The sequence below is a fragment of the Mastacembelus armatus genome, chromosome 14, assembly GCF_900324485.2.
Source record: "Mastacembelus armatus chromosome 14, fMasArm1.2, whole genome shotgun sequence".
NCBI classification, from domain to species: domain Eukaryota; kingdom Metazoa; phylum Chordata; class Actinopteri; order Synbranchiformes; family Mastacembelidae; genus Mastacembelus; species Mastacembelus armatus.
In genome coordinates, this window is record NC_046646.1 from 6,597,909 (window position 1) to 6,615,955 (window position 18,047).

Here is an 18,047-nt window from a genome sequence, read left to right on the forward strand (position 1 = left end):
TTTCCCTGTCCCTGTAGACAGGGGTTGTTTATGAAATGGATCAATCAGTTTTTACTATGCTCTGACTGCCAGATTATGGAAAGCCATTATAGCTTCTTTCTGCTGTTCACTACATTATGTTTTCAAGTCAGAGTTAAGAGTCCATGTTTGCAAGCTAATAGTTTGTCTGAGCAGGAGCTAAGGATTGTTGCAATTAGAATTATTTTCAATCTTAAAGTAAATATTTTAGTAATTTACTGAAAATGTTGTCTCATCCAGTTTCCTTGTGCAGACATGACATTTCCATAAGAAGGAAGCAGCTCTGCACTGAACTGAAGTTATGAGCAGTCAGGACTGACATCAAGAAAGTGTGAATTTGTTTAAAGTCTATTTATAGTATCCACATAGAAGTGTCAAGTCAAAAACCATTTTTTAAAGCTATTTTTGGCCCATTTCAAAGCTCTACAATCATCCAGTGTGACATTGTTTTGAGTAAGTGCTACATTTTGGGCAGCTGTGACTCAAACAGAGATCTTGTACATATGCAGCTCATTTTTATTCTTCTCAGTTTTCATTTTACCTTTGATGAAATTCGTTACAAAATTACATGAGCACTATCACAGTGACATCACAAACTGGGGTGGAGCAGTGTGGAGAGAGGACTGAAATTTGAAATGCTTATTATGGTGCTTCACCAGTTCACTCACATTCTTTCACACAGTGTAATATAACAATCTAGCTCTTATGACACAGAGCATTTACCTTTTAAAGTACAATGTGTGTAACTTTTGAAATTGTAGTTACATTCTGCTTCACGCCCTTAAGTGTGTATAATGCCAGCTAATGTTAGAAAACTTTAAATCACCACCTCTTATCATTGGCATTTACCAATGTCTTGTTATTAATGTTAGTGCTACTTTGTATTGTCCAGTTTGGGTGCTGGCTTGTTTCATTTGAGAACTACTCAACTAAGTTATGTTATTACTATGAATTAGGCAAAATAGGAACATTATTTACTTTTCCACATATAAGATTTAAAAACATCCTGGTGCATCTGATGCACAACAATGCCAATGTTACCTTTTTTACACCAAAAAAATATATACTAAAAATAATATTTATTTTGTCACAGAGGATTTTTAGTTACATTTATCTATATGATGGCTTACAGAGCACAAGCAACGCATTATTTAGTTGTTGACAGAGAGATGCTGTGTATTCACAAGATAGAACACATTTATATGCTGCTGTTTGCTTTTATTCTTGTGGTGTAATGATTTTGTAACATTTGCATTTTTATTTGTTGTGTTGTAAATATTTATGAATCATGGCTCTGAAGTCCTGTTTTCTTTAACCAAATATTTTAAAATTGAACTTTATCATTTAGTATATTCCTTATGCCAAGTTTACAGGTATAGTAAATATTTTAACATTTTTGGGCAAGAGAAAAAGAGCCAGACAATTAAAAGCTTTGTTTTTCTTTGCATACATTTTTTTGAAAACTGTGTACATTGTATATTATATTGCATATTTATTTATTTATAAAGTGCTTACTAGACATAGTTATAGATAGTCATAGTATGTAGTCATATATTGTCATTTTAATTTACATTATGTATACAAGTCCCAGGTTGATACGTCCACTTCCTACCCATTGTGGAGATGGAAGTGTGGGTTTGCTGAAATCACAACAGTGAGCAGGTGACGCCAGCATCTTCAGAGTGGTCACAGTTGTGCACATTCCAGGATATATGGGAGCACTCCTGCAGGGAGGCTTCAGCACCACTGCACTTTAGATTGTCCAGCTGGATTGTTCCTGTTCCGGGCCCAAAGAAAGCTTCTCCCCAAGCCACTGTGGCCTCTCCACAGCCCAGCTGACGACACACAACCCGAGCATCAGGGAGGTCCCAAGCATCATCACACACCGTGCCCCATCCAGAGTTTAAGTATATCTCCACCCGACCCTCGCATTGATGCTGGCCACCCACCAATCTCAGCATCCCTTAACAAAGAAGAGTCATGTAGATTCAGAGCTATTGAACTATTTTTGAGACCCAGTTTAAAGGAAATGGGTTTATTTTTGAGCTAGATTAAGATATATTTGACCTACCTTCAAGGGGTTGTGTGGTGGTGGTAGCAGGTATCCTTTCTGTTACCCTAAAGTCACGGCCAAATGCAATGTAGTATTCAAAAGCTACGGGGAAATAAAGGAAAGCAGAATGATGATCAGCATCATGGGCAAGACAAATCAGGGCAAAATGGTTCCCTTATAATTACTCATCAAAAGACACGCTTTGCAGAGGCATTATTGAACAACTTCAACTCTTTGTAAAATATCTTATTGTGATTGCTCTAATTCTTATAGCTCCGAGTGATTAAATTCTAAGGAAATTATTAGAATGTTTGTGTTTCCCAACAATTTCCCTTTAACTTCAAGGGTAGATCATAGTAAAGATAAACGTTATTTATGAAGCATCTTAGTCCTTTAAAGAGCTCCTATGGTGGAAAACTGTTAGGACTAGGAAGAAGGACTTTTAAGTCACTTAGGAGTTTTTAAGCAGAGGAGAAAATAGCAGAAAGATGAAGAGGGAAAAGAAATGTGCTCGGAACTAAATGATAGTGAGTTAATCGAATGTTACAGGTTAGATCATGTGGGAATTTTGTTTCATGTTGATCTTACTACAGATCCAGTCACATCTCCTAACATGTCACAACACCAGAAAGGACAGTCATTGCAATACTGAGATATTTGGAAACTGGGAAAATGCAACACTGTAACCGCAGTGATGACTTGGGTCTGCTACAATCTTCTATCAGAAATGTGATCATGCAAATAATTAGTACAGCATCTCAGATCCTCATATTGGGTTAATTCTGTTTCCACCAGCCATTCACACCTTGCAGGCTGACAAAAAGGCATTTAGGGACATAGTAGGCTTAGCAGTGTAATTGACAGATCACAGAGGTTTATGTAAATAGACAGAGGTAAAACGGCATCAACATTGTTTCCATTGTGGGCAACAAACAGCACGGCCATTTTTCTCCAGTTACTTTCAAATGTGATTAGGGTAAAATATACAAAATAGGACTCCTTTTTTCAAAGTAAAGGTTTACAATGCACTTTTGTTTGTGGAGGCCTTTTATTTTGGCAACCAATCACAGTCTTCATAAGGATGCATCACACCTACTAATGTGGTCAGCCCCATCTGCTCACTGAGTTAAGTTTTTGTCTTTTCCTTGCTCAGTGTTGCTCTAAGATCAGTCCTAAGTCACTCTTAAGTTAAGACTCCAGGCTAAAAGTTTTTAGGCTAGTTAGGAGCTGTCTGAGAGGAATCTTGGAAGTTTTTGGAATTCTGCCCCTGTTGCTTATTGTGATGCATCTGATACTTACAGTCTTCATAGATCATGTCATCTTTGGCAACTCTACTTACTTGCTAATGGCAAAATTACTCAATAAGCGCTGGTTTAAACTGCTGTATTTTGAAAACAAATGTAAGATACACATATTTTGATATCAACCTGAAACCAAGGATGTGCTGTCTGTATAAAGGAGGGCTTGTGTGCATTATTTATTTAGCCTCAAAGAAATAAGATTTGGCCTGTGGGCATGCAGTGACGTGCCTTGGCTCGTCCACTCTTTTTTTTAATGGCCTTTGGGCTGTCTCCTCCTCAGATTACTACAGTCATACATTGCAACAAGACAGCTCAGTAGGACGGGCGTAGATGACTGAACAAATGGGAAGGTTGAACTCTCTATATTCAGTGATTGAATATAGAAGCTTGTATGATTATAGATGCAATCATAACTAGTTCAGTATTGCATATGTGCATTTCATAAACATATCAGCCTGCTTTGGCTCCACATGAATGAGTTTCAGTCAAGTCTTACGTGCACAGATGACGCCAGCATCCTCATGATGTCCACAGTTGTGCTGACCCCAACCCAGGTTAAAGCAGTGAGACAGAGCAAGTTCAGAGCCACTACAGTCCACATTGTCCAGCAAGATTGGGCCCGAACCATAGCCAAAGAAGGCTTGGCTCTTGGCCTCAATAGCTGGACCACAGCCAAGTTGCCTACACACCACATTGGCGTCAACCATGTCCCAGTCATCATCACACACTGTCCCCCAGATGTTCATGTAGAGGACCTCAACACGACCCTGGCAGCTACTGTTACCATTCACCACACGAATGGTTGGTTTGTCTGCACAAGGAACAGATAGACAGGATCATTATTGCAATGTTAGAGTAGGAGTGTCTTTTCTGGTAAGATCTGCATAGTTGATAATTGTATAAAAGGCCATAATAAAAATCTGGTTTAATAGTGTTAATAGTTTAATATTGTTACCTTTTGTCTGGGCAGTTGTGGTAACAGTTGTTGTACTTGGTGATGTGGTCACAGGAACATTTACTGTTGCTAGAATGAAGATAGAAAGATGTGGCAAAATTACTTGATGGCTCAGTACACCAGACTACCTGTTTATCATGATCATAGAGAGGTTGGTCTTTGGACACTTTAGCTACTGTGATACAACAGTTTTAAAGGCAAGCAAAGATATGTCTCTCCTTATTGTTCATTTGCCAAAAGTACACATTTCATTTCTACTGTGGAAAACACAATCCAGCAATACAAGCTGGATGTGCTGATGAAATGGAGTAACAAGTGTGTGTCTGTTACTCTGCTACATGTTCTGATTCTATACCTTCAGTGTTAGATGTTACCCAGAGCGCTCGCTGGTTTTGTGTTACCACAGGAGGTGTAGTACTGGATCCTGAAGTGCATAGAAATGGAAAATAAATATTTAATAACTTCTGTTTCTACTAATAATACTCCTGCTTATTACTAACATAGATATGTGCCACAATCTACCTCCTTTAGCTTGTCAACATTACTGATTTATTCTCAAAATCTGATCAATTATTTTTACCACTAGCATTTCCTGTTAGTACCACAATCATTAACTACTTAATTACTCCTGATTAGCAAATGTTAAGCATACTAGCATGATTAAGTACATGGCAAATATCTTGCATGCTTAACATCAGCATGTTAATGCTATTTAGCATTTAGCTCAAAGCAGTGCTATGAATACAATCTGACAGAGCTGTTAGCATGGCTATAGGCTATTGTTTTTAAATAAAAAATAATAATTTCTGCTTTACACTGATATGACTTGTTAATGACAGTTCTCTGACTTAGAGCAGTGTACCAGTGCAGGTGACTCCAGCATCTTCATGATGGCCACAGTTGTGTTTGCCCCAGCCCAAACTTTTGCATTTAGTCAGGTCCTGCTCCGTGCCATAGCAATTGACATTGTCCAGAAGGATCAGGCCAGTACCGTAACCAAAGTAGGAGTTGGTGTGTGCAGAGACAGCACTACCACAGCCTGTCTGTTGGCACACCACCTGGGCATTATTTAGGACCCAGTCATCATCACACACTGTCCCCCAGTTTCCCTGGTAGTAAATCTCTACCCGCCCCTGGCAGGTGTTCCGTCCATTCACCAGACGAATGGTGCCATCTCCTAAACCAAGAGGGAGAGGGAAGAATTTATAGGGACTGAGGGTGAAATTCATATTTCTCTACCACATCTTTTTAGGCTTAGCAGTTTTTTTTATTACAATCTTTCTTAATTTATTTTATTTATGTTTTTATTTGGGGAAACTGTAGCTGCTAGAATTTGTCTGTGAGTTGAAGAACATGGAAACACTGACACTGATACCAGGAAACGAAATGTGGCCCCAGAAAAAAAGAGAAAAGAAAAAAAAGGAAAAAGTAGAGTAAAGGTTAAGGTGAATATCTCATGTTGCATCATGCACAGATGTTATCACCCAGTGCTTCAGCTGAGACAAAAACACACCTTTAATAGGGACAACAGGTATTCTCATGTGGCCATCATTCAAGGAAACTATACATCTCAAAGTTTTTGCTACATTCCCAGTGGGTTTCATGATCATCACCAAAGAATTAACTATAAATATCACTTCTCGTTTTCAGAACCAAGGATGACGACAATGAAGGTAAAACTAGTTAACAATAAGAATGGTTTGAAACCTAAGAGGACCCTGGGGTGTGCTGCACAGTTTCCCCGAACTTTCCACTGAGCTTAAAAGCCTTTCAAAATGTTCACATCAGAAATAATAATCTATTTTATCATTATGATAACAACAACAATAATAATAATAATAATAATTATTATTATTATTCACAGCACTTGTATGCTTTTAAGTAATCCAATTTCTGAAAATATCTTGCAATTTTCTAACCACACAATGACAAAATAAGCCATCATTTATTATTTAATGAAACCTGCCTTTGCATTTTATAGTAACATCTGGCGTGACACCTGCCTGCTACCTGTGCTTTTGAGTTTAATCCCGGAACATAAAAATCTCATTTAATCTAATCAAACAATCACAGAAAAACTGGTCTGAATTTTAATTCCTACAATTATACAACCTATTTGCTTCTACAGTCAAGAAAGTGTTTTATTTACATTTGCATTGGAATGAGATGTGTGCATGAATAATGAGCTTATCTATTTATTTAGCAGAGAGCCAATGCAGCATCTGCCCTTTCTCTATAATGGAAACCAGCCAGATGACATGATTCCTTTTTTGGAGGTGGACCAGTAATTTCATTAGTTTTGGTTACTGAAGATTAATACCACATACAGGTGTTGATTGTGGCATTGAAAGTGCATATTTGATGCTGGGTAAAATACTTAGACTTGCAATGATGAACCACTTGGGGGCAGTGCTAACAAGCAAAGCATTAATGTAGCACTTTTTTAGTTGATATGACTAATACGACTAACAAACAGTTATATATCTGCACACCTAGCAGAAATGGCGCTACATTAGCATTCAATTCTGAAGGACTTTCCTAGGCACCTAATGAATAAAGTCGAAGATTGGTTTTATTTTTATTTCTGATTTGGTCTCCACTAACTCCTGATCTCACCAGCCAGTCCTTCATTAACCATAGTTGTTGCTATATTTTGACATTTTGTCCTAATGTTTTTTCAAAGGCTAATTCATCCATCTCAAATTGGCAGAAGACCAGTCTCATTTAGATAAAAGCAGGGGGCACTTACGTAATCCAAAGTTCTCCTGAGGTGGTGTGGGGAGATCCACAAAACCTTTCCCCCCCACCACTGCTGGTTCTAGCAGCAAAATCAAAAAGAGACAGGAATTAAAATGAAACGAAAAGGAATTCACTTGTAGGGCAGTCAATTTAAAATTGTATAACAGCCTTACCTCTGCAGGTAACACCCACGTCCTCATAGTGGTAACAGTTGTGGACACCCCACTCCAGACTTCGGCACTGGCTGAGGTCTGTTTCACTCCCTCTGCAGTCCACATTATCCAGCAGTATGAGCCCTGTACCTTGTCCAAACTGAGAGCTGCTGCCCACGGCCACAGCCACCCCACAGTTCAGTTGTCGACACACCACGTTGGCGTCCACCATGTCCCACTCGTCATCACACACTGTGCCCCATGAGTCATTGTAGTGCACCTCCACTCTGCCCTCACACCTATTACGTCCATTCACCAGTCGTACTTAGGAACGATAAGCAGGCAAGATCTATCAGGGTTTCTCTCTCAGACTCATTTTGATATCAGCGTTTAAACACAACTCTACTATATGCTTTTGCTTGAGGTGAAGAGGTTTAAGTTTTTTGGTTGTGTTAACTGATAAACCTGAAGCTTAAATATTGCTTTAATTTTTATTTTTATTTAACCAGGAAATAACTAAAGATTAAAAATCTCCTTTGCAAGAGTGTCCTGGTCAAGACAGCAGCATTACTAAGATCAGTTCAAAATAGACATTTTAACCATTTATCCAAACAATAGAGCACAGTGCAAAACATCACAATAAAACATACATGTAATACTAGGTACCAACAAGTGTAGTCTGCAGTGTTCCTAAAGCATCCATTAGTTAAAACATATACAGCCAGAATTTCCAATTAACAAGTTATGCAATCTTTCTTTAAATGTATTTAATGAGACCAGCTCCTTTAATTTCAGATTGATTTGCAAACTATTTCAGGCCGAGGGAGCAGCATATTTAAAAGCCTTCTTGCCCAGCTCTGTTCTTACCTTAGGAACAGACAATGTCAACAAATACAATGTCTGAGGGACATTGTAACAACATCGGATTCCATTTTAAAAAATAATTGCTGAGAACACAGACTGGCATGGTTCTTATATATTGACAGTGGATAGCAAGGAAACGAAACCTTTTGAAATAGCACCATGACCAGGTTACGGCACACAATAAAGCCATATGACTCCTTGGAAGGTAGACAGGTGGATGCAGGAAGGTAGGATGTTACATAGCAAAGAAGTGTGGGTTAGGGAAATGGAGAGCTGGGAAAATGACCTTATTTAAAAAAGCCCCAGGCACTGATCTACCCTCAGTACTCTGTTTCACTGAGACACAGTCAGACTTGATGTGCTGGGCATGACCTGGATGCAAACATGTTTTTAACTGAACATGAACACCAGGGCAGGTGTGGCTGTGGAGGCAGATGTATAGCTCATGCTTACCTTGATACTGTGTCCTTACTAAGCTTTGCACGTCATTGGCTGAAACGGGTTGGGGGAGGGTATATAGGAGACAGAAAGTATGGTTAAGTTATTTGTTGAAAGGAGGTTCCTGGCCTTCCATACTTACTGTACTCTACTATACCTGTAATCTACTATATCGATTTCGCTGTAACACTAGAGCCAGACTGAAACCACAACAGAAGGCCTGTTCAGACCATGTACTGCCTCGTCTACAACAGAAGTATCATAGCCCATTCTTTTAATTTATTTTTTTAGCCAGGTTTGAGGCATGGAGAAGGAGGGGAAATGAACAGTTAATTATTAGTCATTAAACTTTGATGATCTTCTGACTTTTGATTTACCACCATCCACGAGCTGAATATTTTGTGCTTTGAGTGAACTCAGCTTAAAACTCAGTATTCTTGTTACTGTTGTTTTAATGCACTCTATGTATATCATGCTGTATGCTTCCTTTTCTATCTGTAAGGTGACCTTGAGACTTTGAAAGGCGCCATGAAATAAAATGTATTATTATTATTATTAACTATTGGATGAATTATCCTGACATTTGAGGTGGGCATTCCTTCCACACAAGATGGATTGTCACTGTGTTGATAGCCTGGATGTTTATGTAGGACAACCAGGTCAAAAATTGTCCAGTGCTGTAGATTGTTTCATGACCTAACACATGACCTAATACACAGAAAACTAATGGCATTAAGCTGGTTATTGTGGTAACTATTATCTCTCATAATTAAGCATCAGAATATTAGCATTGTCATTGTGAGTATATTAGCATGTTGGTGCATTTCCTACAGCCTCATGGCAGCATGGCTTTCGACTCAGTGATGTTATTTTAAAAGTGAGGGACAAATCGGATGAACTCTTCTCCATGACTTCAGAAATGCAATATCTAATCAAAATGTTCTCTCTATCATAGCACCTTTATGTAATGCTTATCTTTTATGTTTGCCAGATTGATCAAAAGGAAATTGGTGCAGTGTAGATCTGAGCTGTGACCTTTGTCTTAAATAAGAGTGTTTTAAATTTTTCCCAGAGGCATATTGGAAAATGTTTCTGGGCTTGTGTCTGAAAACAAATATCTCAGGTTTCAATAACTCACAAAGACATCAGACAGATTTTTTTCATTGTATCACATACAATGTGTGACAATTCACAGGCATCACCCATTCATGTGTGTCATTTTGTATACACATATGACCACCTGCTTTATCTCCAAAGACCAGTATTATACCTGTTTAGAGTGTCACATGTTGGTTACACCCTGGTAGAGGAGATACTATTCTAAAGAGAATAAGAGAAGTACAGTTTCATTAACATACATATTACTTACTCGGTAAAGTGCGTCGGTTTATTTTCATGTCTCCTGAAATTGTAATACAAAAATGTGTTAGTAAGGCAGACATTTTAATATTGACCCTATTAGAAGATAAAACACCCCTGAGTGGACCAGTTCTGGCTCTCTTCAATATAACTGCAGGGCTTTTAGTCAGCTTTTACTGGTAGACTGTGTACACAAAAACACTCATCTACAGGGAGTTCACTTGCAGGTACACCCAGTTCTTTGGGCATTACGAACACCTCAGACTTGTGGCTAGGCACTGACACAAAAGAAATCATCTCATGTGCTACAGTCTGTTTCACTTTATAGGCAGCAGTAATCTTTTCCCTTGTAAGTAATTTATGCTGGCAAAATATGCTACTGGCATGGCCAGGAAAATGTTGGTGGTCTATTTTTAAAAACTGCACTTCCAAAAAAACACCATATTTAAGAGTTTAAAAAGTAAGGTTATTCTGCAGGAGGCTGGATTGAATTTAACCCTATTACAAAGTAGCTTTAGATAAAGCTTGGGAAATAGTTTAATCATTTTATATATATATATATATATAAAATCTGGTCCTGAAATAATTTGTGCATTACTTCTTTAGGATATTATGAACTGAAACAAGTGTACTAATCTTTAAGGGCTTATGTTTGACAACGTTTTGTTTAAAAATGTTAACACACCACAAATAGCACTATAGAACTGTACTTTGGTCATTTATCTTCCAAGTTATATTATGTTATTACTTATTAATATATATCACGTTTTGCAATTATAACAAAAAAATACATAATATTAATAACACAGAGTGATTGTAAAGTCAAGGGATAGTTGGAGGGATTTGACTTATTGTAGAATTTGGATAAATTCAGTGCAGCAGCCCCAGCCCCACACCCCAACCCGCTACCCACACTCACCGAGTCGCAGCAACACACTCAGGGCCACCAAGACTAAGGATCCCAGAAATGACACCAGGAGCCAGACAGCCAGGTTCCAGCACCTACATTCATTCTCCACCACACGCTGGCCTCGCATGGCTGCCTGACAGCCCATCCGCCTACAACATAGACATTTACACACTCTCAGTTGTTCTCATCAGACTGTATGCAAACACTCTTCTAAATGTAATAGGCTGGAATGTAGCAGTCACTTTTCTTCTACTACAAAGCAATGACTGTGTTTTTTGTCCTGGAGCCTGATTATAATATTGGATTCTTGTCTGTGATGGAGCCTGTAGTTGTTTTTGTGTTGTTGTGCTGTAGTAAGTACTGATGTAGTTTGGGGTCAGGCTTGGAAAATGTGGAGGTCAAAAAATAATTAATTTCCACAGACCATGGGATGCACATCAGTCCAGATCATATGGCACACAAAAACTTATCGGCACAAACCAGAAACACATTATAAACATAAATTCACTCTGGCTTCACAGACGTGGGCATGTGCCACAGACTAGTGCTGCTGTCAATAAACCATTAGGAACAGGGCGTGAAGCTACATCACTGCACAAAATGGCTGCTGTGCACCAGCCTGGCAACAGGCGATATCAGGGTGAAATCTGTTTTGCTGAGGGTCAGAGCTGAGGAAGGTAATTTCCAAGATTCCCAGCATCAACAGCTGGGGAAGGTTTGATTTACAGACAGAGGCAGGCACCTGTGTTGTGAGTTCTCAGGGGATTTTCTTTCAGACAGAGAGTACTGGGATTCACTGACAATCACCCATTAATAAAAGTTAGTGATGTGGCAGACACCAAATACCCTGTATTCATTGGAATTAATGACTTTTTCCCCTATGCATTTAAGAATTCAATTATTTTAAGTTGTAACGTGCTTTATTAAGAAGATGTGGCAAAAATAATAGAAAGTTAAATTTATACCATGTATTATAACATTTTCATGGAAAAGATTAAATGAGTGTGTGTTATTAGAAGCCTAATGTCATTAGGAGCCCTTGGGTTTGTTTGTCTTTTCGCTCATGCAGAATTCCCCCTGACCTTACACAGGAATGTGTATTAGGGGATGATGAGGGGAGAATTTGATATTAGCCCCTCGAGATAGTGGACATTCCGGGCCCAGGGGGCACAAAAAGACATTTCTGCTTTCTGCAGCCCCCATCGTCAGGCATAAACACTGCTTCCTGCAATCTGTCACTAGAAACCTCCAAAACGCTTAGGCACCTGATGACACTACAGGGGCGCCTCTCGTCTCCTTGATGGGTGGAGGTGGTTATGGGTTTAAAATCTTCAGCCACTGTAGTGTGTACATGAGATAATCCTGAACTGTGGAGGTAAATTTACCACACTGTCATTCACTCATTTTGAACTATTAGTGCCGTTACAACACTACACAACAGCCAAAGAAAGAGCTCAGGACAGTCAAGTCCATTTTCACTGGACTGTCACATTGTCTCTCTATGGCGCACAAGGCCAGCGGTCCACAGAGAAGTCATTCTACATCCAATTGGGAGGTAGGGATTTTAACACCAGCACTGCGCTCGAGAACCACTGCTGTCCCAATTTGTAGACTGTACCAACAAACCTCTCAAAACCCCGGGACAAATGGTTCCGTTATGAGGGATGAAAAATAATCTAGTCCCCAATGTTATGTTTTTCAATACTCCATTCATAGTAGGATGTAGTGCAGATCCGCTGGGGAATAATGTTGCCTTTTGTGTCCACTCTGCTTCCCCTCCCTTCTCACCTCCCTGTGCTGAGAAATAGCTGAAAGATCTTGGCCCCGCAAAAATACCCCTTAATGCCTGAGATAAACCAGAGAATAACACTGTCAGTCCCTTTAACTGAGAGAATTGTGGGCCATTTAAACAGAGAATCATTGCATTTGTCAGCATGTGTCTCTGACCATAGCTTTTTATGAGCAGTGTATTTATTTTCTGTCAAATATCTTTTGTAAGATGTGACAAAAGAGAATGACAGTTTTAAAAAAGAAATGCCTGAATGTTTGACATTGTATAATGTAGTGTTGTACATAATGAACATCTGAAATAAGGGCTAACTTTTTTTTACATAGTGATAAATGCATAGTTTTAAGGAAAACAAATGCATGCAGAGAAAAAGTACAGCAGATTAAAAAATTTTTAAAAAGTGATTTGTCATAGAGCCAGATTCATAATGAAAATGAAAAAGCAATTAAATAATGCAAAAACAGCCTGGTATCTCATTTTAAAAATACATACCTGTTGTGAGAGTGTTTACCCACAATAAAAAAAAAAAAAGGTTTCCTCCCCCCCAAAAAGTACTAAGAATGTCCTCAGATCTTCGTATAGTAGGTAGTTATAATCCACAATTCACACAGAAAACACAGAAACTTTGTGTAGAAATGGAAATGGTGAACTTAGAGCATCCAGCGCTACGTGTCTTTAGGTCTTTCATCTCCTTAACCCTGCTTGACTTTAAATACCTGGGTTCAGTGACACAGATTACATAAAGCTAAATACTTCAGCATTGTATGGTAATATTGTAACACCCTGTCCTGCCTATACTTAAAAGAAGCAGGAGGGGCATAAAAAGACAAAGACAATGAAAGTTAATCCTTCAGTGGCAGTCCTGCATCTCCAGTTTCAGGTAGCATTCTCAGAAGGTGCAGTCCTGCTCATCTCTGCACGCACTCGCAAAGGGAGATGAGGTTGTGGCGCAGGTCCTTTGTGTGTGTGTGTGTGTGTGTGTGTGTGCACACGCGTGTGTGTGCGTGTGTGTGTGTGTGTGTGTGTGCGTGTGCGCATAGGACTCTTCCATACAAAAATACTGTAAATAAAAAGACTGTACCACAATGAAGCAATGAAAATTTTAAATGAGAATGTTGAACATAGGCGCACAGTGTTGTAGGCTTTAAAAATCCTCCAGTGCTCATTAGGTCCCACAGAAAACAAATGACTAACAAATAATACCAGACTGACGAGAGGGGAGTGAAAGCACAGGGCAATTAATACAGTAGAATCTTGGCTGACTGATTAATAATGCAGCTTTAAACAAGTTTTTATATATATATGTATATATATATATTTGTCAGAAGACACTAAATTATATTCAGTTTTTGCTCAGTATAGTGCATATATTCATTAAAGTTTCCACTGCACCTCCACAATCATCTATATTTCAACACTTGGATACTGTCTTAAAGATTCTAATTTTCCTGTGAAACCAACATATTGTCAATCTCAGCATGTCTGGTACATCCCTGAAAGAAATATTATTTCTTAATAACTGGTAATAAATTAAAATTCCTTATTCTGTGAATATCTGCACTCAAATGTATTACTATTTGTTTTCAAAGGCTTCATATGTCTTGCTGTGATTATATTTTCAAAAATATTCTATATTTTATGGTTATATGTCTCCCGATGAGGTAAAGCCTGGGCCACTGACTGATAGCAATTTGCAGTGTCACCCAATTTAGTGGTTAAGCTAAACTATGGGGATCCTGTTACATACATTTTCTATAAGCCTCTGCCCCTCTTTACTTCTGAGAGACTCGGACTCTCTAAGATGCTCTTTTTATACCCAATCATGTTACTGACCTGTTGCCAATTAACCTAATTAGTTGCAAGATGTTATTCCAGCTCTTCCTTGTTAGTACCACTTACTTTTCTAGCCTTTTGTTGTCCCTGTCCCAGCTTTTTAGAGATATGTTGCTGCCATCAATTACAAAATGATGATTATTATTATTATTATTAATAATAAAATAATTATTTTCTTAAAATGGTACATTTTTGTAGTGGATTTTACATAGCGTTCCAACTTTTCTGGAATTAAGAATTAATTAAGGATGTATTTATTAGAAACATTTAGATATTATTTATGGTTATTTTGACGTTGCACTAGTAATGGTCTGGGAGGATGAGAATATTTTGTTTTTTAATGTATACAAATACATGAAATTATAATAAAAACTGAATATGAAGTAAAAGACTCAGATCAGTGTGGTCATTTCCCACTCAGAATACACAAACAAACAAATACACTCTAAATGCTGTTGTTCCCTAGTTACAAGGGTCTTGACAGAGTATGACATTTCCAAGTGGGTCATGAAGATGTCTAATATCAAGAACACATCAAGGCTTCAAATTAATTCCTGTAATGCAAAGCAATTCTTACATTTTTTAAAATTAGAAATAAATGAAAGCAGCAGAGCACTGTGATAGACTGGTAATCTGGCCTTTATGCAGGAATGTCTTTAAGAATATCATTTCTATACACATAAAATACTCAAAAGTAAAATGTGTTCAATGATTAAGGAAATGTAGCAGCAACAACTGTGGTATTTGCAGGGCATTTGGTCTATATTTTTGCCTCTTTCCACCACTCTGCCACACATGAGCAGATAGAGATGGAAATGAGAGAGGGATCAGCCCAAGGACACCCTGATAACAGAGAGTGGTATGCTGAATCTGTCTCTTTCTGCCTATCTCAGGCTCTTTGACCCTTTCACCATGATCACAAACCATTAGAGATGCTCTCAACTAAAGCACTTGCATTACTGATGATTGAAAAAAGAAATAAAAAGCAACTTGAATTTATTCTTAACATTTCCTGGAAATACAAGGACAGAAAGTATGCGTTTTTAGTAAAGCTTTTAAGAAGGAATACAAAAACATTGAGTAAATGTCGAGCTCTCTGTTTATATAAATGCCACCCAGTGGTCAGATATATTATACTTTGCTTCTGATGGATTTTGGCAACATGATATTGAAAACGTATGTAGAACATTTATACATTTCTATATTGTTGCCTTTCCAACTTTTATCAAATCATTTCATCAAGGCCCCAGGGATCATAATAAACTCTGCATTGTTTTTGGTTCTCACATGTGCAAAAAAACCAAACCAAAACAAAACAAAAAAAAAGATATACCATTGATTTGGTTGTAGCACTGGGATGATTTACATAGTTTGCTTGTTTTTTTTAGGTAACCTGTCCTTCACATCTGTGTGGACTTTGCATGTTCTCCCTGGGTTTTCATTGGGTACTCCATCTTAATCTCAGTCCACACAGAGGCAGTTTGGCGTTTGTTTAATTTTTGACTGTAAATTGTCCACAGGTGTGAATGTGAATGTGTCAGCTCTGTGATAGACTGGTGGTGTGTCCAGGATGAACCCTCCCTGTTATCCAATATCAGCTGGGATCAGCTCCAGCCCCCCTGTCACCGTCTACAGCAGGGGCACCCAAACCTGGTCCTCAAAGTCCTGCTTGTTTTCAAACAATCCCTGCTCTACCCACTGCTGATTACCCAGATCAGCTTCTGATTGACAGAACACACCTGATCCGGGTAATCAGCAGTGGGTAGAGTTTGGATAGTTGAAAACAAGCAGGGCAGCGTCCCTCAAGGAACAGGTGTTGGACACCACTTTCCTTAATGGATAAGCACTACAGATAATGGATGGATGGATTTCCCCCAGCCTGCATTTCCTCCTTCCTGTTATACAACACTGTGACATTCTGACGGTGGTGAACGATATTTTGTGTTATAAACCACATGCATACATGCACCATAGTATTTATTCTCTCATTCAACACATGTGCAAACATGATGTGAGGCAGCAGACATGTTGATGTGTCATATAGAAAAAGCATAGGCAGTGTAACTTCATTGTTTTAAAGTATTCCTGTGTGGCAGAGAGCCAGCATACACAACCAGGACACTGAAACTGAAGCTGCTAAATAATGCTATTATTTATACCTCTGCTTTTCATATCCTAAAATAAGAAATATTTTTTCTTTTTAGAAAGGGTATTTAATAATACTTTGATTCTTTTCAAGGACACTGGTTTTATACAATGAAATTCTTTGTGGGACATAAACATATAGTAACCCTCAAACAGAGTACAGGTTGTGCCCGCTGTTTTCTGTGACTTTAACATTGGGAGTTTAGTACTTTAGGAGAATATTTAAAAGTAACCACTTTTTATGATACATTTTTAGAAAATGATTTAGTGGAACTCCTCCTCACATCATGGTATCAAAATGTATTCATAAAGCAAGCAAACCCCCTACTAGCAGCCTGTAGCCACTAGTGGTCATACGTCTCACATAAATCGACTGGAGGCAGAGATTACGTTGCCTTCATGGACTGTCAGTAGTTGTCCCAGTTGTTGAAGCAGCTCAAATAAATCTGATTGCTTATGCTGGGAGAATTATTCGGATGGAAAATGTGGAAGTGAAAGCATATTTCTATCTGTAAGCATATGAGAGTAAGAAACTATGGAAAATTAAGATTTATAGATTTGTAACTGACCGCTGATAACTTGTTACAATATGTTAAACAGTCGCCTATTATACTGTATGAGAAATGCACTCTCTAATTTATCACCACAGAAACAAAGTATTCATTTCGCGATTTAGATATGCGAGCCAAAAAAGTAGAAAATAACACAATAATAAAAACAGACTAATAATAAACAGCGAAGATAAAATGAGAATTACTAATTAGGAAGGGGGGCCCTGTATAGTTGATGGGCATAGGAAGATGCAGTTAGAAGCAACTATGTATGCAAACTGTTTACGGTGAGAAAGGGGCGCAGGGCCGTGAAGGCAGCACTGTCCGCGGAAGGGCCAGCAGAGTGACGCTGGACTCGTCCTGTGTTTGTACACTGGAGCCGCACATAAACAAACCCTGCTCCCATGGCTCTGTTTGCCTTTACAGACCAGCCTTAGTCGGCTCGGCTCCGGTCGGCAGACGCATCCTGGTTGAAAGAGGATGGAAATACAACAAACAGCTGAGAGCTGAGTTTAACGGAGTTGTGTCCAACGTAGAAAAGTTATAACGGTAACGGTAAGCTAACACTGGCTAACACGAGCTGGGAGCCCGGTGGGTCCGGGCTCGTCTTAGCTCCGGGATGCTACAAGCTCTTACTGTCAAACAACGTTAACTTACCATTTCAGCATCGCCCACTAGACCATACGGTTTGCTAAAGTAAGCTAACGCTAGTTAATTAGCTCCTCACTGATCTAGTTTGAGCTGGTGCTGTGTCGGACAGTAGTGACAGCTGACGGCGGTTTGCACCAGTCCACTTGTTGCGTCCTCCTCTCAGTGCTAACTAGGCTGCTTCTGTCTGAGCTGTATCCATTGGCTGTTGGCTGTTACAGAGCCGTTAGTTGTAACACACGTCTGCTTGATGTGAAATGTTCAGGTAATGACAGACTTATTCGCTCTTCAA

The 18,047-nt window shown here is 38.7% G+C and overlaps 2 protein-coding genes across 8 annotated transcripts in view; one reads left to right on the top strand and one right to left on the bottom strand.

The window, feature by feature from the left end:
• Nucleotides 1-1,612: 1,612 nt before the first annotated feature.
• Nucleotides 1,613-17,919, bottom strand: LOC113142719 (scavenger receptor cysteine-rich domain-containing group B protein). Its single transcript, XM_026327892.2, is given in 11 exon segments — nucleotides 1,613-1,981; nucleotides 2,090-2,173; nucleotides 3,869-4,183; nucleotides 4,328-4,396; nucleotides 4,683-4,751; nucleotides 5,190-5,580; nucleotides 7,232-7,542; nucleotides 8,536-8,574; nucleotides 9,890-9,922; nucleotides 10,799-10,938; nucleotides 17,765-17,919. Coding segments are annotated over 11 exon segments (1,779 nt in total). The 5' UTR covers nucleotides 17,776-17,919; the 3' UTR covers nucleotides 1,613-1,664.
• tspoap1 (TSPO associated protein 1) overlaps nucleotides 17,450-18,047 on the top strand; it is a 62,675-nt gene continuing 62,077 nt past the window's right edge. For all 7 annotated transcript variants that reach the window (XM_026327883.1, XM_026327884.1, XM_026327888.1 and 4 more), the window contains exon 1: nucleotides 17,450-17,662. The gene's annotated coding sequence lies outside the window, so the exon portion shown is untranslated. The remainder of the gene's footprint in view (nucleotides 17,663-18,047) is intronic.